This window comes from Uloborus diversus, chromosome 6, assembly GCF_026930045.1.
Source record: "Uloborus diversus isolate 005 chromosome 6, Udiv.v.3.1, whole genome shotgun sequence".
NCBI classification, from domain to species: Eukaryota; Metazoa; Arthropoda; class Arachnida; order Araneae; family Uloboridae; genus Uloborus; species Uloborus diversus.
In genome coordinates, this window is record NC_072736.1 from 105,361,049 (window position 1) to 105,382,976 (window position 21,928).

The 21,928-nt window shown below is 33.6% G+C and overlaps 1 protein-coding gene across 1 annotated transcript in view; it reads right to left on the minus strand.

The window, feature by feature from the left end:
* LOC129223755 (dual oxidase-like) overlaps positions 1–21,928 on the minus strand; it is a 253,791-nt gene that overhangs the window by 70,503 nt on the left and 161,360 nt on the right. Inside the window, exons 9-10 of the mRNA XM_054858115.1 lie at positions 9,890–9,968; positions 7,317–7,413 (exon numbers count right to left, since the gene is read on the minus strand). Coding sequence (XP_054714090.1) covers positions 7,317–7,413; positions 9,890–9,968 — 176 coding nt within the window. The remainder of the gene's footprint in view (positions 1–7,316; positions 7,414–9,889; positions 9,969–21,928) is intronic.

Below are 21,928 nucleotides of genomic sequence, written 5' to 3' on the forward strand. Positions count from 1 at the left end.
GTAGTAAAATGTCATAGAAACAATACAAAAATGGGTCTAATAAGGAATGTGTCTTCCCTAACTTGAATGCATTGGTGGCATCGATTTTCCATGCTGTTTATTAAGTTGTTGGACATCGGAATAGGAAGCGAAGACCAGACACAGAGTAAGCCTTGTTCCAGCTCATGTAACGACCTTGGAGGACGAATTAAAGCAGCAACCTGTATGTTAAGATAGTCCTAAAGATTTAATATCGGATTCAGGTCAGGATATCGAGCTGACCATTCCATACGTTCCCAACTGTGGTACTCTAGATACTCTTCAACAATCCGAGCTCAGTGAGGTCGTGCATTGCCATTCATCAGAATAAAGTCATTACCAATTGCACCAGCAAATGGGCGGACATATAGATCAAGGATCTCATCTCAATTTCTCAGATCAGTCAGAGACAGACCAGTAGTGTTCCTCCATGGGACACATGCAGGTTAGTTTGACCACTAGCGAGATCCATGCCCACAAACCATGATTCCACCATCTTTATAACATTGCCTTTCAACACTGTTGGATTGATGGTATCTAGTGTGCTGTTCCCTCCAGATCAGTAACCCCCTGAATCACTCTCCTATGTAAGTCTGGACTCGTCTGTGAACAGTACAGAAGCCCATTGCTGCTGGGTCCAGTAAACATGTTCTCACGCCCAGCATAAATGGATTCTCCGCTGTGGTCCGTTGAGCGGAACACGCAACTGGTCGTCTTGCATAGTGACCTGCATTGTGAATACGATTTTGCACCGTAGTAGCAGAGATTCTTCTTCCTAAAGCTACTAAGTGGTCTGCAACAAGCTGCGGCACAGTAGTGGTTCTTCTTCTTCGGGCCCGAAGAACTAGAAAATGGTCTTCTACAGGTGCTGTAGCTGGTGGTCGGCCTGGGACAGGTCTTCTGGACACAGAATCTTCTGATTGGTATTGATCCCAAAGTCGCTGAACAACACTATGAGACACACTGAGACGTCTAACAGCTTCAGCCTGAGACGATCCCATTCCCGTCCATCCAACTCCCCGCTACCTTAACGAATCGGGCAAACGACGCCTCTGAGACATTTTCTAAACTCTATTGACTATTGTCACTGAAACTGCCAATAACAGTTGAACATCAACACAACTTACACACAAAAGTACGAAAGCTTGATATTTGCATATTTTTCTCACTCATAAAGGTATGTTCTTTCTATAAAATAAAAGTGGCAGCTATCGTTTTTTCGTAAATGGTTTTAAAGTTCGTTATTATCATTCATGCAAGCTATGCATTTTGTTGTTACTGCCAGTTTTTTAATGGTGAGCTTCGAAAAACATTTTGCGCCTTAACTTTTTAAGGCCAGTGTACTTGCTTGAGAATTTGGCTTTAAAAAAAATAATTGCGTCATCTTTCTCCGCAAAATTAACTTAGAATATTTTTAAAATGTATTCTTGTGTACTCACCATCCATACTGCTACGTTTTCGATCTAGTATCCATAGAGTACTAATTTAAAAGATATAAAGCGAGAACTACATGGGTAGTGTTAAGAAACTGAGTATTTATATAAAAAAAATCCTTTTTTTTTTATTGCAATTTTAGAATTAAAGAAGCTTTGATCCAATTATTTATTTTCATATCAAAGTTCTATTTGTATACAACTTAGATGATTTTGTTGTTGTGTATTTTATGCATGTATCATTCGCAAAAACGCTCAATTAAAACCGGAGGTGTAGGTATATTTAGTGCCAAAACATTTGCAATAAACAACGTCATTTTTAATTCAAAACTGGATGTATTCTATATTATATCCCGTATTTGCTATCTCACCGACTCGAAAAAGTAAAACAAAGGAAGATGTTGTTACGAAAAAATAAATGAATAAATACATAAAAGTGTATTGTGCTTTATTTTACTTATTCGCTTTTCACTATATCATGTTGCATTTTATTGTTCGCGATAAAGTCTTAAAGTTTGTAATATCAAATTTCTCTGCTGTGGTACTTTAAGTGTTAAAATAGAAATACGAGCAATACTTAGAAGTATTTAAAAAAATTTTCATTTACGAACTGACCTAATTTTTATTGCTCGGTCGAAACTTGTTTTTAACTGTCACAAGAGTTCAATATCTATAAGAACTTAAAAATATTGAGAAAGAGAGTTGCAATACCCTCCTTCCCTTCTGCTTCACCCGTAAAAAATAAAATAAATACCTTTGCTTTTATTTTTATGGCAGACGAACATTTTAAATGCAGTTTAGACAATGAAAAACCATACAACACATTGTTTTATTACAAATCGTTAAACAAGACTTTGACGAAAGGTAACTCGTCGAAACAGCTTTTGTAAAACGTTTCAAGAAAGTAATGCGCAAATCAGAGCAATGACTAAAAAATTGAATATTATGTTTAAAATGCATTAAAAAAAATTCAAACAATTGTCTCAAACATGCTTTCATTTGAAATGGATAAAACAATTATAGACATGGCAAGCAAAAAAAAAAAAAAAACTTGTCATTAAACATGAAATGTATTATTATCTATATTTTTTCTGCAAAATTCTTTATTTATCGTTTTATAGGCCATACAGGAGCTACAAGCCTCGCGCATATTTTGAACAATTTGTGTTTAAACAATCAATCAAAAGAATTTTATATGCGCATGCAAATATCCTAAGATTGCTCAATTTCACATTTTTTCTTTAAAATGCAAATCATTAAATCCATCTGATTAAAATGTGGAGCGTTATTATTTAACTCGAATTTTTCACCAAAAGCGTACTAGGTTTTTTTTTCTTTGCCATAACCTTTGGCAAACTTATGGCCAAGGAAGACCGTAAACAACTTAAAATTCAATGAATTACCAGGTTACCCTGGAAAATAAAACATTTTTTGATGAAAATGAAAAGAAATTTAAGTGATCCTTTAAGCTCCACTCCTTGGAAAAATTACCTCAGAATAATAATAATAGCTTGGACATAAAAAGTCCTTTTTCTTAATACCAAGGTAGTGATCAAACACTAACCTCTGACCCCGTTCCACCCTGCGTTTTAAATTCACCGACTCACAATGCGGATCAAGCCGACTCCACCCACTCGCTCCAGCAAAGTTCTTGTTGGTTTGCCAGCCCGTGTCAATCATTCCATCCATCATTCCATCCTTAAATGGGTAACGGTAATCAAGAACATCAAGTGGATGGTTAGTTCTCGCAAAGAAGTGAAAGTCTCACGCAACTGTGTAGTCCCAGAAGCATTGTACTAATTACGTGGAACGAACGACCAGTTTGTGGCCACATCCAGAGAGGTTGCCGCTGAGGGTCATCGGCAGACTGAAGAACCTTGCTTTTGGCGGCATGCTTGTTTGAAAAAGCAAGTAATGGGGAAGATGGGTGGGTGACGGTATTTGTGTTGCAATGATTCACTCGGTTTCGTAATGGAATTCGGATTGATCGTTCTTTTCGAAATCAGCAACGTCTTAGCAGGATCATGGTAAAGTGATATATGTGACGGATTTGGTTTTGAATCGAGTAGCATGAGTTCATTTGAAATATTCAAGTGATCAATGCAAAGAAAGAGCACTGGAAAAAAATTGCGTAATAATAAAAATGCTATAAAATTAAAAATGGAAGCAACGAACACCATAACAGCAATCATTTTCAGTTTAGAGGAATAACAATTCTTGTGTGCATTGTGGTTCTGGTAATTATGTGATACGTGACTTGCCCACCAAGGGTCATGGCGCAAATTGCGTCATTGAATTTTTTTGGAAAGGTGTTTTCACTGTTTCCCCCCCCCCCTCTTTCGGAAGAAGGGGAGGGGCATTGATCTTGGGGGTGAGGGGAGCCCCTGGTGATACTAGAGTAGAATACAGTTAGATTTAACCTTTGAAGATTTCCACTGATATTCGGCATTTATTCCCGTTTAATTCAAAAAATTATAACTGACTCATTATGAGTATCAAGTACAAAAATACTGGGAAAACTGGCAACAAATTCAGTAACGATTTACGGGAAATCATGGCGCTGTTCTGCATACCAGCGGAAAATAATGCTGAACACTTGAACAAAAATGACTGCCGTCATTTTTTGAAAGAAAAAAAAACAACCTTAGTAAAGCAAATTGTCAAGAAAATAACGCATGTGTTAAATTTCCGTGATAATTTGTTTATCTTTTTACGATGTTCTTTCGTTTAAATTACATTTTAGCACAATGCATTTTTGATAACTTCTCATGAAAAGAGAGATTTTTTAGAATGATATCTTAAACATTTTGCAAAGAATGTTCATTGCGACGTCCATCATTTTCTGAAATTAAATTAATTTCAACAATAGCTGTTAAAAAACAGGTAGTTTTACGGATATTCCAACAATCCTGGCAAACTTTTTGTGCGATCAAAGCGATCAATGGGTTCTAGGTAAACACCTGTCGGAAAGTCACAGGATTAAACTCTTTAATCTGATGTCTTCCTGTCTAACTTTGTTTAACCATCTTTCATACAGTGTCATTCCAAGCTAGTGTGGTGATTATTTAATATTAAAAAAAAATCATGCAATTTCTTACTTACCATTATCAGTTTGACAACGTTTCGTCTACTATTTTACTTTCAAAGTGGAAATTAAATTATAAAAATACAACAAAACTCAAACAAAACACAATACAAATTATGCAAACCACATGCGTTTTGAAGCAAAATCAGCATGTTTCTAATAGTGAATTTTCGTATCAAACAAAATAAATATGAAATGAGAACAAACTTCCGAAAACCAATCACGAAAAAATGAATCACACTGGCAAATTATTATCATCCATCAAATAAGTTTACGAACATTTAATTCAGCCTTAATTAAACGTTAACGCAGGAATTCGCTATTCCCAATCAATGCTCGTCAACGATAAAAACCTAGACAGCCTCCGGAAGAACTGATTGATTGGTATTAGAGTTTGCTGAAGGGAGGGGTCATATGCTGCGGAAGTAAATTAAGTTCCATCAGCCATGATGTCATGTCATTAAGTTGTAAATTACGACTGAATCATGTTCTAATAAGAAGTCGTTTACGGCGTTTATTTTTATTATTATAGTTCATCTAAGTATAGACATAAGACTCAAACTTATTAGTATATGTACAATGCCCACATCAAGACGTTCTTATCAATAAAGACATTTTGATAGGTTTGTGATCCAGACAAGAAGATATCAATAACTTAATTCAGCAAAAGCACTTGATTAGCAAACTTGGAGACTTGTGACGGCGCTGACTTCATTCCTTATACAAAAAGTTAATTCCAATATCATTTTGTCATGTTTTATTTAAGTCAAAATCAAAAAAAAAAAAAAAAGACGAAAAGTTGGAGAGTCATTAATTTAGGGAAAACATTAACTAGAATTTTTCTCTAGGTTTGTGGTCTAGATGAGGGGTTCCCAAACTTTTTCAAGTTGCGGACCCTTTGAAGAATTGGATTTTTCTCACAGCACGCTAGTCTCTCGCTATTACATACATACCCATTGATACCATGGACGCATCGCGGCACCCCTCGCCTTTTTCTATGGCACCCCAGGGTGCCGAGGCACTATAGTTTGAGAACCCCCGATCCAGACAACAAGAACTCAACAGCTTTATTTAGCAACAATTTGATTAGCAAACCTGAAAACTCGTGACAGTCAATACCACCGGTTAAAGGATGACGTTTTATCTTAATGACGTTGATTCTTAAACTTCACTAAAGAGGACTGCACATGGCATGAAAAGCAGCTAATTTCGTTCTCGTGATGTCGTGATGTATTAGAGTCAATGTTCTTTTGAGCAATAACGATTGCTTATTGTTTTCACTTCACCGTCCTTGGCGTTTGGTTCCTTTTTCAGCTTGGACCAGGGGCCTCTTCAGCACCACCACCAACCGGCCTCTGGTCCTGAGCAGCCTCTGGTCCTGAGCACTGTCCCCCGGAATCCGCTGCTCCTCGTTGGTGGTGTACATGTCCTACAAACACGCACACTCATACACATGAACACTCTCACACATACAAACTCACACACACGCCTACGTGCATACACACAGGTCTACGCACACACACACAAGCATAGACATGCACGCACACACGCCTTCACACACCAATATACACACGTTATAGCCCAGGAGGAGGGGCAGGTTTGGGGGGACAGGAGCCGTGTCGAGAAGCAATTACTCCAATGAGTAGGGTCGTGTCGCAACTGGTGATTGTGAAAAACATAATTTGAATTCAAAATTTCAGAATTCAAATTGATATTTTTTTTTAAATATGATAAAAAATTTTTACAAATACTTACGTCACACGTTATGAGAAGAAACTATTTCCATTCTCACGTTGTCATGTTTTATTCGAGTCAAAATTTTAAATAATAAAATAAAATAATAATGTACATTGTGGTAAAGAGTTCTGTCAGTTTAAGTCTTGGAGAATACCATAGAAACTTCTACGCCTTGTGTAATACTGGAATGATTCGATTTTAAGCATAATTACACATCTTCCAAGTACGGAAATTCAGCACATTTGGAGGTTCTAATATAAGCAAATTGTGACGTAACATCCGACAACAGTAACATATGGAAAAAGGACGTAACATACTGCATGTTTTGACATAAGTCTCTCCCTAATACTCTTCATTTAGTCATCCGAATCACACTCTGAGAAAAGATGCTTTAAATGAATCTGAAAGTTTTGTACAATGCGCAAAATTAACCGAATGGTAAATTAATATTTTGAGTAAACTAGTTTTCGTCAACATTTACTTCCTACAAAAATGACGGTAGAAAACTGATTTGGAAAAATGAGTAAATTTTTTTAAAGTTATATATAAAGAAAATAGATTCCGCAGAAGCACCAAAGATCTGAAAACATTCCAAAAGTACTAAATTGGAATAAGATATAATAGAAATATCATGTCAGAATAGATTTATTATTTTTTAAACTTTCCTTCCTTTTTGCACAATAAATTAACTCACAATTTAACAGCACAATGAAGTAATTCACAAATTTTTCAGGCAATTTTTTCTTTCCCTCTGTACTTGGAAAAGTGCTTCCTCACAGAACTAGAAGGTGTTTATGCATTTTGTTTAAACTAAAGAAAAACTTTACTAACGTTGAAGAATGGGCATAAAAATGTCTCTGCGAATTCATGATTACAACGTTGGATTTGTTGATTATACTATCGGCGCAACCGCAATTGTCAACGAAACATATACAGTTCTTTCGTATTCATTTTACGAAGTTGCTGTTGTGCTAATATGGCATTCAAAAAAGTAACATATTTTCAAAAGTTTCAAGCTTTTTAATGATAACTTCGGTCATTACCTCTGACGTCGCTGCACAAAACAGAATCTTCCTGCTCTGCTATTTGCGAAGCCATACCCATCAGAAGTTCTTCTACTCCAGATTCGAGAAGTACTTCCTGAAAAGCAAAATTTTCAAACATTGATTGGATAGAAGTAATGAAATCTTTATACACAGCTGAGCAAATAAAAGAAGTAATTTGACATGGTCCATTTTCCCTTTAGATCGTAATGAAAAGTTCGAATAAATTTTCGTCAGAAATAAATATCGCTGATAGTTTGAAATCAATGTAGCCAACCTAAATTTCACTTCAAGGTTTAACGTGGAAGTTTTGTTCCATATTCCCCTATTTGGAGCAACATTGGGACAAATCCAACTAAGGAAATCAATCTTATATAATTAAAAACTGAGCGTATGTACCTATGTATGTATGTATGTATGTCCGAGTTACTTCTCCCGAACGCCAGTGAACTGACCATCAAACCAGGTATCGATGGATTCGTAATCTTTCAGTCTTTATGTTTGGCTATTTAACATAATCCTCCGATAATAATTAGCGGAGATATCAATTAAAAACTACATTAATTATGACGCTTAGATTTCGACATAAAATCCCTATTTTTCGTAGGCTGTCCTCCATTCAAATTATTATTCAGTGCTTCATCTCAACTTTCCGCAACAATGCTTTTATTAAAATTTGTAGCGTGAAGAAAATCATTGAGAAGAAAGTTGTGTTGCCATTTTCTTTTCTAGAATATGAAGAAATAAAATTTTGGATTTTGTTTTGAGGTTTTTTCTATACTTGCGGAGAGTGTAAAATGTTTAATTTTTTGGTTATTTTTCCGTAATCTGCCGCAATATTTTTTTCCCTTCAAGCCTGATTCTTGAACATGCGTCACTTGACGTTATTTTTATTTTCGAGGTGGACCGTGCAAAGCCGGGAGACGCAGTTAGTTTATTATTAAAAGCTGACACAGTATGTTTTTAATATGTCGTTGAAATTGGCTACAGAAAGGCAAATTTTAACACGAAATTAAATAAAAGACACAATCGTTATAAATGAAATTTTAAATCGTTTTTTGGGATTCCAGAAACTTTAAAAAAAGTTTGGTAGCCCCCCTTCTTACGCCGATTTCTTCAACTTTGTTTGTTCCATGCTCAGAATGAGCATCAGAATAACAAATAAATTGGCAAAGAATGATTCCTGAAATCAATGGACTAAGCATAAAATTAAACACTAACGAAATGAAAGAAAAGGAATATCATGATATTACAATTACAAATGAAACACTCATCCCAATGCAAATGTTAAATTAATTTCGCCCAATAAAGCATTTAAATGCAATATAGCTCATTATATTAAATTAACAGAACATGTGGACACATTTCAGAAAACAGTTAAAAGCATATTTGAATTTTTATTCGCGTTAACCAAGCACTAGTTTTTTTCTATGCATATTTTTAGGCATGAATGGGGTTGTTTCCTTCAGTCAAAAGTAGTACATTTTGTCACTGAAATTGATAGAATAAGCAAAAAAAAAATAATAACATGAATCCAGAAAATACTTTTATTTTCCCTACAGTTATTTTTTAATTAATTTTCTTAAAATGTCCGATTTTTCAAACAAGGCGTTGTCTTTATGACGTCACAAATGATGCACTTTGGCGCATATCTTTACCACATTTCCACGTTATGATAATTAACAAGCGAATTAAATATTGTGCTCTACGCTTGCTATCAACCATATCGTTGCCTGTACACGTGAGTAAAGATGCAAATTAAATATTATGCTTTGTGAATAGCAACACTGAATGACATTTCATCATTTGTGATGTCATCCGGCAGAAGCATAAACAATGAAAGCGCTCCGATTAAAATAATTTTTAAAAATATTAAACTTAGTCAAATAATTTTAAAAATGGTCAGAACCTATCTATTCAAGCATGCTCTTTCAGAAAAAAAAATACTTTTAAAATTTTGGAAACGACCCCATTCTTATACTTAAATGTTCAAACGGTAAAATTAAATGACGCTTATTATTGTTAAGTAAGAACTTGTCAAAATTAGTTATAACTTCAAATGATTTAATATAAAATTTAAAACGTCGAATTATACTTAAAAAAAATAGCTCAATGTCCTTACAAATTGAGCAATGAAAATATGAAAGATGAATCAGGGTTAAGTTTTCATGGAAGATCATGGAAGCCTAGCTCCTTTACTTTTTTTTTCTTTTTTTTTTTTCAATTTTATTTAATTCTTTTTCAAAAATTTTCCTTTTAATGCCCATGTTGATTTATAACTGCAATATTAATACATAGAATAGTTTTAAGAATGATGATGCATTTAAACTCTTCCCTTTTTAAAACGTTTTGACCTTAATTTTCCAACAAGCTCAATTTTAATTATTCAATGTGAAACTTCTGTGTAAATACTAAATGATACGGGGCAATCATTACAAATACAGGTCAGCTTTGATTCTGACAATAAAATCAAAGTTAAAGTGACAAATTAACATCCTTTTTTTAAAACAGAACAAAACGAAATTCTAATTAAAAAAAATTAATTTTCATATGCAATGATTTATAACACTAACCTCAGAATTCCACCATGTTGAGCACAATCGAATTGCTGGATAGCCACTCGTTGTTTTCTTAAAATCGCAATTTCCGTCCCTAAAGAAGTACGTAATAAAACATATAAATGAGATGCAAAAATAAATTAAATATGAATGTCAAAAATTTAGAAAAAAAACTTCTAAACTTCATGTGCCTAAAATTGTTCAAATTTTTGAGCATTTAAACTTTTTTTATGATATTTTGATTGTTATTGTCAATTGATGTGTACGGAATTGATCACATTTAGGGTAACGGCACCAGTAAACATACAAAGTACCAGTAACAGACAGTTATAAGTTTGGATTTAAATAATAAGAATTTTAGGCGGGTTAAACTGATGTTGCTGTAGCCCATGAAAAAGGTGCAACCATCTAGTGTTATTAGAGTGAACTTTTTGGACCAGTTGTATTTACAAGGTAGTTGTGGAAGGTTATGAACAGCTACCACGTGGTATGCCGGTGTTTCACGCTCATTTACATTTAGTAAGGTTTTAGATCTAAAAATAAAGAACTTTTGCATAGTTTGAAGAAAAAAGCGGATTTTTTTCAATTACCTATCCTTTTCTCATCCTATCTGCTACTGGGTATCATCAAATTTGTCATTGTCTGTTACTGGGGGTCGGACCTTTTTTCGAAATCGAACAAATAAAAATAGAATTACCTAATTCCTGTTTTAGAAATTGAGCTTTTAAAAATAGAATTAACTAATTCAAAGATCTGAAAGCAGCCAAACGTTAGATGAGATGCTGCTGCATGAGATAAAAATAGTTTGAAATGTCTAAATACATTTAAAGGCTCAGAAAATTGATTTAACCTGAGAGCTATGTCTTAAGTCTATCTGTTACTGGTGCCATTCAATACCCTAGTGAAACCTGTGTATAACGATACTGTCTATAACGATAACCTGTCTATAACAATATTAGCGGACACTTAGTCCTGTCATGGTTTTTTTTTTTTTTTTACCTGTTTATTACGATATTTTTTTAGGTCCCAACAGTATCGTTGTAGACAGGTTTTACTGTATTCTATTCTTTTCTGTTTAAAAATCTAAAAGAAACGAGCTGATGTGTGCATCACATGACTTCCTTTTACTCCAATTTAATGTCATTTCCCCATTATTCGCTATTTTAATGTGATTCAATATTTATTCTCTAAATATCACCAACAATGGCCAAATTGAAACCAAAAAAAAAAAACTCCGCCAAATTTGTCGCCAAGTTGGCGACAAAACTTGGCGACCAAAAGACTGGCGATATATCGCCAAGTGTCTGACAAATTATAACGCCACTTGAGTTTACATCGAAATTAACAATGATTTCCCCCCAAAAAGGTGCAAAAGACCCCCTTAGGAACATCCGAAAGCAACCAAAAGGGGAGGTGCACAACTAGACCCCACTACGAGTCTATGTACCAAATTTCAACTTTCTAGGACATACCATTTTTGAGTTATGCGAGATACATACGCACATACGCACATACGCACATACGCACATACACACATACGCACATACATACAGACGTCACGAGAAAAGTCGTTGTAATTACCTCGGTGATGGTCAAAATGGATATTTCGCGTGTCTATACATTCTTAGGCACTTTTCCGCATGTGGTCGAATCGAAAAAAAAACTCAACATTCATTTGGGGGTGAGCAAAATGGAAATTAAGGGCGATTTTTGAGTGAAAATTTTTTCGCGAATACAATACTTCCTTTTTTGTAAAAGGAAGTAAAAATGAAGTTTTTATTTTCGGAAGAATATTACTACAAACTAGTGATACAATTTACACTTTTATTATTAAGAAATTATCGAAAACTCCCTTTAAAAGATTTATTATACGAATCAATAACATATACTTTACTATTCTTTAGTTTTTAAGTTATCTGGTCAATAAATGTCGCATTACTTGTTGTTATTTATTTTTATAACTTGTAGTGACAACCGTGGTCTTGAACTGAATTCTGAAATGCTCGGGATGTCTAAAATGTAATCTTTCTATCGCACATTTAACATTAGCATTTAATTGGATTACCTTGGCATTCAATATGTTTTTGTAGAGGTTAAGTTGCAACGAAACTAAAAGCAAAACCGATGATAAGTATTCCAATAAAAGTGGAAACTGGAAAAAATAAAATTCTTCGTGGGAAAAAATAAATAGTTTGCTTGTATAAATAAACAAAATGCAATGCAAAAATATATAGCCATGAACGTAATTGTGAGCAACGTTATTGATATGATAATTACAAAAGTCTAATTAAACATGAAAAAATTAGGCAAGTTCAGATTGCAAGAAAAAGAACTAATATTTACAAAACTATTATAAGAAAATAATAATAAAAATGTAGGAACATTGCTAGTTTTAAAAAAAATAAGCATTTTATTGGTTATGCAGCATTCAAAACTCCGTTTAACTACTTAATTGTAATTGCTCAATGTAAACAACAGTTAAAACAAAAGGGCAATTTTGGAAGTGATCTTTTTTCATGCAAACCTTTAAGAATATCAAAAAAAAAAAAAAATGCCTTCGTCGATAGCATTGAATAATTAAACAAATACTCATTTAGTTCTTTTATTTTTATTAATGTTTTAAATATAATGGCAACAAATGCTCTACAAAATGCTTTTTCTTTCTTCTCTGTAAATGAAAGCAGCCCCGGGCGCTTTTTTCTATTCAAAATACCAAGGCTATTTTTCAAGCAGCCGGCAATGTCATGATATATGGCTTTAACTCAGGCTGCGGAATTACTTTCACTAATTATACGACATTAGTCTTCGATAAGATCTATTGTTTCTAGAGAGTTTTCTTCACATTAGCTGACTGCGTTGAGCACTAGCGTGTGTAAAAGAAACTGATCATCACAAGGTGTCACTTTTAATTCTATAACTGCCGGATTTATTTTCAGTTAAGGGTGCCGAACAAAAACAATAATTTGTGACCCGCATTCTTTAAGATACCTTCATTGAAAACTAATGTAATCAGAAAAAGTGAGAAGCTTTTTTGAATCCCAGTTAAGGATTAATAACGCTTTAAGGCCATTCCATGGAAAACGGTAATTTTTTCCCGCACGTGGCGCCTCGTATATTTCATTGAAAGTAATAATTTCAAAGGGAAATGATAAAAATTTTATTGTTTGACAAATCACAAACGAATGTGCGATTTTTTAAGCAAAAACGTTCGTCATCACTTTTCAAAACAATTACTTTTTAATGAAATATATGAACCGTTACATCAGGGACACAGTAACTACTTTTCCGTTTGATGGTCCAATACATATTTTTTTCCAAAGGTTTAAACTACTGTTTCTCATCAAATGAGATATGTTTCCTTTAAATTGGAACCTTTTCTCTCAAAATCCATTATTTATTTTGACATTAATACATTAATAGAGCGAAAATACAAATTCATAAGCAATCTAAAAGAGGTTGACTTTTGATGTCCCGCACGTGACGCATGCAATTTAATAAAATTTTAGATAAGAAAATTGTTTAATAAAGATATAACTATGTCAGAAGAATATTTGCATCAAATGTAAACATTAAAAAGATTAATTACCCCTGCTCAATAAAAATATTAAGAGATACGTCAAAAAATGTAAATGGAATTTAAGCGTCTTTTTTGTCCCCCACGTGCCGCTGGAATGGTCCTTTATATGATTGATATTCGTTTAGAAACTTATCTTTTGCAGAAATTAGCGACACTCACCTTTTAAGTACTTAAAATTTTACAACTCTCTCGTAAATTCTACAAAATTCTCGTAAAAGAGAGAGAGAGAGAGAAAGGCCCAAAAGTACAGTGCTGACCAAATTATTAGACGAAAGAGTTTTTTTTTGTACACTATTTGTACTAAAATACTATTTATTTAACTGTTAAAGTACATTTCATACTGTACACTGATTATTACGTTATTTTAGCATAATTTAATGTTTGCAGGTGGCAGCACTGTCTGCTTTGTTTATGTTCTTTGTTTATCTACTTACCAGGAAAGTAACCTCAGTCAGCTTAAACAGTTCACTAGTTCTTTTTAATAGTGTGTTCTGTTACATTTAAAGTTAGTTTTAGGTAATTAGTGAGTAAGTGTATGTGAGTATATATAATAGTGAGTATAAACAATTTTTTACCTCTTTTTCTAAAAAGTTAAGAAATGGTGTAAACCTTGTGAAAAGTATGCCAAAAAGACTTAAGATGCTCATCAAGAACAAGGGAATGCATACTAAATATTAGATAATTATTTCACTGTTCGTTAGTGTTATCACTGAGGAATTCTTCCTGCGATTTAATACAAGCATAGAAAACAATCACACACTTCAATTTCTATTAATTATTCAGTTTCTCCTTCCTTGAAGAATTCCTGTAAATAGTAAATTATCGTGTAGGGAAATTAATAAGTTCAAATTTTTATAAACATTAGTTTCAGACACTCAAGAATCAAGACATAGTCTTTGGTCAAATAGTTTCAAGAATATTTGTCGTGTACTTAGGTATCTATCGAAAAGCTAAACAAATATAAAATAATAATAACGCCTGAACTCTTAAACTTTTTCAGTTATAAGTTTTAGGCAACAATTGACTGTTTCGTCTGGAACGTCGTTAGAGTTTGTTTTAAAATTAAATGGAAACAAATTACAAAAATTATGTTCAATATTGATAGTTATTTTAATGATGTGTATATAATCAATATATTATATCGTTTTTACGCCCAAGCACCATTAATGTTAGCTAACTTCGTGCGAGTTTTGTGCCAAGAAATATCATTGAATTTAGATTTAAAATTAATAGCTAGAGTACGCTTACCCCAAATTTTGAGTCGCGTCACTATCCTTTCTGGATTGAAATAATATACATTGCACATGGTTTAAGTTCAAATCATTTGTTTTATGTTCAAGCATTAATAATTTCTTCGTACTCTTTCAGAATACTGCCTTTTTTATTGAAATGTATTAATTTATCTTTATAATTAGTACAACCTCGATATCTCAAATCTCTCGGGACAGGAAAAAAATTCGTGATATCGAGTTTTTGAGTTATCAAGGTTTTGAAAAAATTAAACTAGAAATTCTCACAATTACATACACGTACGCTATATGCATTTATATATGTAATATGACACCACTTTGAATTACTATCAATAAAGTAGTCTTCAATATTTTACTAGATTTGAAATTTTATAATTGTCGAAAGTGCACAGGAAGAGATTTTGAAATGAACAACAACTTCAACTTGGGTTTCACCTAAAAATTTAAAAATCCTTATCTTCAACTAGTAGCTCCCCACATTCAAAAAAGTTTTCAGTAGCCATTTTGTAGGAGTTAAAAAAGCAGAATGATGAAAATGAGGAATGCATTTTCCGTTTTCACTTGAAATCTGACTGGCGAAAAATCAGCCCCCTTTCCTCAAAGTGGACAGCATGTTCGAGAGAAGTGCACAAAGATTCTAAACTCTGGGGAAAACACAGCACCCCTTTCATACCAACACTTCCCTATTATCTTGCTTCAATCCCCTAATCAAAGTTTCCAAGAAGAGAGATGAAAACTGGTCCCTGGAGCTGGTTTTACTACAAAAATTGCCTAAGAAAAACGACAACTGAAACTTGCTTTTGTGCAAAAATTTCGACATATCAAGGGTTTCGAAAAATAAATTTCGAGATAACTATGGAAAATACATTGGGGTTTTTATAGAAAATGCAGAGGAAAAATGTTTGTTCGTGACATCAAGGGTTTCGAGATAAGGAGGTTCGAGATATCAAGGTTCGACTGTATATCTTAAAGCCAATTAAGTTATATTAATAAACATTCCTGCAAAGTACACTTAGGTGGTCAGCTATTATGTTTCTCCTCACAAGAAAAAAATAAGTAAATTTATCAAACATAGTGAAATATCAGTGTAAATTAGTGAATAAAAAAAGAAAGTAGTGCATCTAACCGATCCTCTTTCAGTGTCGTAGTCATTTATCTTCCTGAGGTATTTCAAAGCATCGTTGGTGGTGAAGTAGGTTACTTACGACTTGATGTTTGTACCTCGAAGCAAGGAAGACGGGATATTTTAATGTCAGTTTCTTAGGAATAAATTGCTGAAGAATGCCTCCCTGTATTGGTATCTGATCTCCTGACTGCGGATGACTTTAGCATAAAATGTGCCCAACAGGGAGTTGAGAGTACTTTGTGTTTTAGATAAATAAAAAAGGAAAATTGTGCATGTTTGTGAAATGCACATAAATAATATCAAGTTTAGTACAATGAGATATATATGTAGCATGCAATATAAATGTATGATTAAGTTAATTTAAAATGCCTACTTTCTTAACCAGTGCAGCAAATCAAATCAATTTTCATCAATAGAAAACAATAAATTAATTAATATTTATCAAAGTCAAATCGGTGATTAATAGCATTTTCAATTTTTTTAATGTGAAAGTTATGGTTTGATAATCATTATGAAAAACGTTGAATAACTGATGATAAATTGCCCACTTTTCTTCAGAAATGTTTGATATCTTCAAGTTTCCTAGCGTGTTTTTTTTTTAGTTTATTTGTTTATTTATTTATTTATTGGCTAATTTATAATCAATTTCTTCTCCGCAAAATTCCTAAACACGGGATGTTTTTTTTTTATTTTTTGTACATATATAGAAACATGCAAAATGTAATCTATGAGAAGAAATTTTTGTTTTGCAAATTACAACTCAGATAAGAGTATGAAAATAAGACTAACGTTTGTTGTAAATTACTAAATTTATCTTTTATAAAAAAACTCGTTGTTTCTACTGATCAAGCTGTCACTGAAATAGCTGTGTATAAACTAAATTTTTCTGAGTTTGTCATATTTAGACTTGGTTTATCGCATTTTTTGTTAATTTCTTAAGGTCTTCAGGGGCGTGCACAGGAGGGGGGGGCACCTGTTGGCCCAGGCCCGAGTCGGAAGGAGACCCGAGACTTTTAAAATGAGGGATGAAATGCATGGATGGACGTAGGGGTAAACAATATGGAGGGAGGTGCAAAAGTCATTTGTGACGGGCCCCAAAATTTCTGTCCATGCCCCTGATGACGTTGTTGAAAATATGGAATTAACGCTCCTTTATTCCAGCATTATACTACCTTTTTTGGCTCGCTACTGGTAAAACGTTTTGATAAACAAATTAATAAACTGTTGATTTTTTTTTTTACAAACAAATAAATGAATAAAAGACTTAAGTATTTAGATACTGCTACAAACAGTATTTCAATGTAATAATAAGTAATTATTGTAATAACTACATAAATTGTAATAATAAAGATACCTCAGTGAAACGTCATTGAAAATTATTAAAATTATTGACAAAATCGACGTAAAAAGTCCGTAAAAAGTCCGTATAGTATGTAATGGTTACTTTTTGTGTTAGGAAAATATTTTAACGCAAGCGAGCAAAAATTAGAAAACCTGTTAAATTTTTTCACGAACCAGTGGCTCTTCGTCAGACCAGCGGTTGAGAATACCTGCTTTACTTAACGGGATATACTCTTAATTGGAAAAAATTGAAAATTCTTTGCAACGTGTAAGTTTTTATCAAATGGAAAATGAGAAATTTGTGTGCATGAATTTATGTCTACGTATTTGCTCTAATGCAAAAAAAAAAAAAAAAAACTAGAGTGTTTTAAATAATAAAATGTGTATCTTTTTGGTACAAGTTACAAACAAATTGTAAGCGTTAAAAATGCACAATTAGTAAGAATTAGAATCACAGACATGCGTTTTTGGGCTACAATTCGTCAATACAAAAAAAATGTTTTTGGAGAAAAAGACATCCGATTTTTGCCGAATGGCTCTTGTAGAACGTCTTTCCGTTCGTTAACTCCTTTTTTTATAATTAAAAATGAGACTGAATATAATCCTGACACACGCGTCTCAAACTTTTGTTGCTAATTGTTTAATTTTAACGATGTTATTATGGTATTAAAGTTACATTGTCTGAAGTAGTATGAATGAAATTCCTTCATTATTCTCAAATCATGTATTGTATTAACAACGAACAAACCTAATAACAAAAAAAGCAACAAGAAGCCTAACTTCCTTATCACTCCTTCATTGAGCAATTAAATTTGCTTATCACTTCTCGTTACTAAATAATGAGTTCTTGAACTAAAATCCAAATTCATTTAATCTTAAAAGTAAAAATCTATTGGTCTTTCGTGAGCTTCAGAAACTAAAATTTATCATCGTCAGGTAATAAATTTTGCTATTACTCTGTTATGAACGTGACGGCACTCCCTTTTTAATTCCTGCCAGAAAGCAAATGTGTCAGAATTAAACTATTCTAGCCGATAGTTCTATTTAATTTCTTCCTGTCAAACAGGAATTACCTTAAAACTTGTAAGATTTTTTTTCATTAAAACTCCAGCTCTGTAACCAGGGCTGTTTTTTCATGAATGTATTTTGTTTTCTTTTAACAGTAGAAAGCTCTTTATTTGTTATTGGGCCTATAAGTATATTGCAGTTATAATTGATATATCAGAGGCGGATTTACCCTGCCGCTAATGTGACGGGCTCCAATGACATAGCGTCCCCAAAGAGGATCCAAAAAGGCGCATGAAAAATATTTTGCATAGGGTAGACCGGGGGGCTACGCAGTGCTCTTTTTTTTTTTTTTTCAAAACGAATTATAACTGGAGAGCCAACAGTCATAACATATTGATGCTGCTCACTAGCAAATATCCTCACAAGTTTTTGAGCATCAGTCGAGCTTCGGCCTAGCATGCAGAAAGAATAATCTGTTTTCTACCAAGTCGAGTAATTTTTGAGTTGAACGTTTTGAAGCTTATTGTGAATAAATAATACTTAGTTAAAAAAGAACAAATATATAAAAAATGGCAGAATTTTATCCTTTTTTGAGAATTGTATTTGTATGAACTGAAATGTTATTAATTTCTTTTGCACGCTGAAAATAAAACCAAACTTGGTGACGGGGCACGTTTACGCGTTGACGTGGGAGCACCTTTACGCACGTTCTTACTGTGTCTTACTTAAATGTGCTCTTGACACTTTTTTCGCTCCAAACTGTCTTAAAACTTTTTTATATTTTCAGGCTATTTAGATTTAAAAATCACCATTTAATTTTTAATTGAGTTACAATTTCGTATCTTATAGCTTTATCATGTAGTGCTTGCTGCCCTCATGCCCGTTCAACTTTTACTGTATACACTATTCAGTCTGTAATAAATTTGCTTTATTTTAACGATAGACTGAATGCTCAAAACAAAAACAGAACCACGTTAGGTGTCAAAATAAATATGCGTAAACGTGCCCCGTGTCTGGGGCAATGTCCGATTTTTCAAACAAGGCGTGGTCTAGTGACGTCACAAATTATGCTTTTTGGCGCATCTTTGTACCGCGTTTCCACGTTATGATTATCAAGAAGCGAATTAAAATTGCGCTCTACGCTTGCTATCAACCATATCGTTGCAATACACATGAGTCAAGATACGAATTAAATATTTTACTCTGAGAATGGCAACACAGAATGACATTTCGTCATTTGTGATGTCATCGGCAAGAAACGTAAACAATGAAAGATCACCGATTTAAGTAATTTTTTTTAATTATTAAACAAATTATTTAAAAAATGATTAGATCCTATGTTTTAAGGCATGTTCTTTCAGAAGAAAATACTTTTAAAATATTGGAAACGACCCCATTACGTTCACATGGCTCGATGTGGAATAGGCATCTGCATACAATGCACTAATAAACGGAAAATCTCAATTTTTGGACTTACGTCACTCTGGCTCTGAGGTACAGATTTTATGGTTGATTTAATGAAATTGTTGTTATTAGAATAGGAGTGTTGTGCGTAGTTTCGAGTTAACTATTTAAAAAGAAATTTGCAAAAAATCAAAACTATGTAAGTTTTAATTTTAAGAGCACAATTTTTCTTTGAAAATGGAACCAACGTTAATCCGTATATACTTGCAATTAATGTTATAGTAGCTTAAAATGACTTGCACCACTTTCATTCTATTTGGCTTCGAATTCGCAACAAACTGCCTTAATTCTGAGTAAAGAAAAATTATTGTTTTGGAAGGTTTCAGAATCTACTTTTCTGTTCATAACGTTGAATATAACAGCGGGTCACGTGGATCGGCCTCGAGGGCCACATGTGACCCACGGGCGCAGGTTGAGCACCACTGTATTGCACTAAATCTTTAATGTCAACAATTACTGATTTCACCGTCCTAACACATTGCCACAAGAATTTTTATAAACCCAAATAAGTAACTTTTAGAGACCATTTTAAAGCCAAAGTGTCCTTAATCTTCTATCCCCAAACTGAATGCTTTATCTTTCAATTCGAGAAATCAACATCGAATTAGATTCATAGATAAGTGCTATCGAAAATTAATGGATCCGATCCTGACATGGAAACATCAAAATCTACCTCTATTATCCCTCAGTTTCTCGATAGATACCAATCGAAACGCGAGCGTCAAAAAGAAGAGAGGAACACATCTCTGTGCTACTCGAACGCTTTCGAATACCTCTGGGGCTATGAAAGGAGTCACGGTTTCCTCATCACAACTCGAAATGCGACAGGATTAGCTTCAAATGTCTGTCTAAAATGTCTTGTAAAAGGGCCAGTTTGAACTTATCACGATGAGGAACAAGACATTTAGAGTTGCTGTGAAAGAGTTACGTCTGTATTAATAGACGTTCTTCGTGAGCGATGATGTTAATGTACGTGGTTGGAGAGTACTTCAACGTCTTAAATCGCGTCATCAGCTGATAAAATCTTTATTCTTTGTAGTTAAATGCAGATTAAAAAGTGGAAAAGGACGATCGCCTTGAATACTGAAAGCTAATTTGAAAGCATACCTTAAATTCTCTTCGTTATATTGAAGCCATAATGCTTGGGTATTTCCAATGGTGCAATTGAAGAATGTGAGGCAAGAAGAAAGCTCTATTTTTTGCCGGTTTTGTGTTTTACAATGACATATGAGGCAGTGAGAAGCAACGAAATATATGTGCCATAATTAAAATTTTGGAGATAACCAGTACGAATGGTAGGAGCACTACTCCTCTGTTTTAGGGCAAGAAGTAGTACTAGTAGTTTTGGTAGGTGATGCCACACAGCATGATTTAGAAAAAAAAATACAATGAAAGCCTATCTAGGATCTGTACATCGAACTTGTTTTACTCAAAGAAGGGCAGATCCATAAATTGTTCAAAGAGAGGGCGGTATATTTTTTTTTTTATCTTTCCTATTCCCTTAATAAACCTTCCTCGGATGTCTGCAATTGCGTTTTTAAGACTTAAATTTTGAAAATGCTAGAGGAAGACTAGCTAGATGCTTCAAACTTATCGTCCTAACATCACCAAAGATCGTCTGAAATTGCTTTTTTGTAGTTTCAATTCAAAAGGAGGGGCGATCGCCCCCATTGCCCCACCCTTGTATCTGTCCTTGTACTCAAAACTATGAAACGTTCACTTACATCCCTTTGCTTCTCACTCTCTCGTTCATGAAGATAAACATCATGTTTCATTTAGTCCTCATGAAGTAAAAAGTTATTTATTGCATGTCTGGGAATATTGGTGACCAGCTGGTTACCAAAAGCCGCTAGTATAGGTAAAAACTACATGTTTAAGTCTTTAGTTTACACTCAGTGCAGTAGTTAAGGGGGGGAGGGCGTTGCCGGGAGTATTTGGTTTGTCATTGCAAAAAGAATGCAAATTTAAAGTAAATTGTTTTGAAAAAACAGTTTTCTAAAAAAAATGTTTGCTTTTTGAATAAAGCAGGCATAAGTAATCTAAATTGATGGATTTAGCCTAGCTGAAAATCCAAAACCCATGGCATCTATTCAATAAAAAGGTGCGTTCCCCCAAATATATTTTTCAACTACAGCACTGGTTATACTACAGATTTAACAGCATGGGTCTCATTGGTAGTTTAAAGGATTTAGTTCAGGTTATAAAGGTTATATCATGTCCTAACTGCTGACAATGTTACCGAAAACTAAGGCATAATTGCATTCAAAGGAGAAGAGCCCTTCAATACG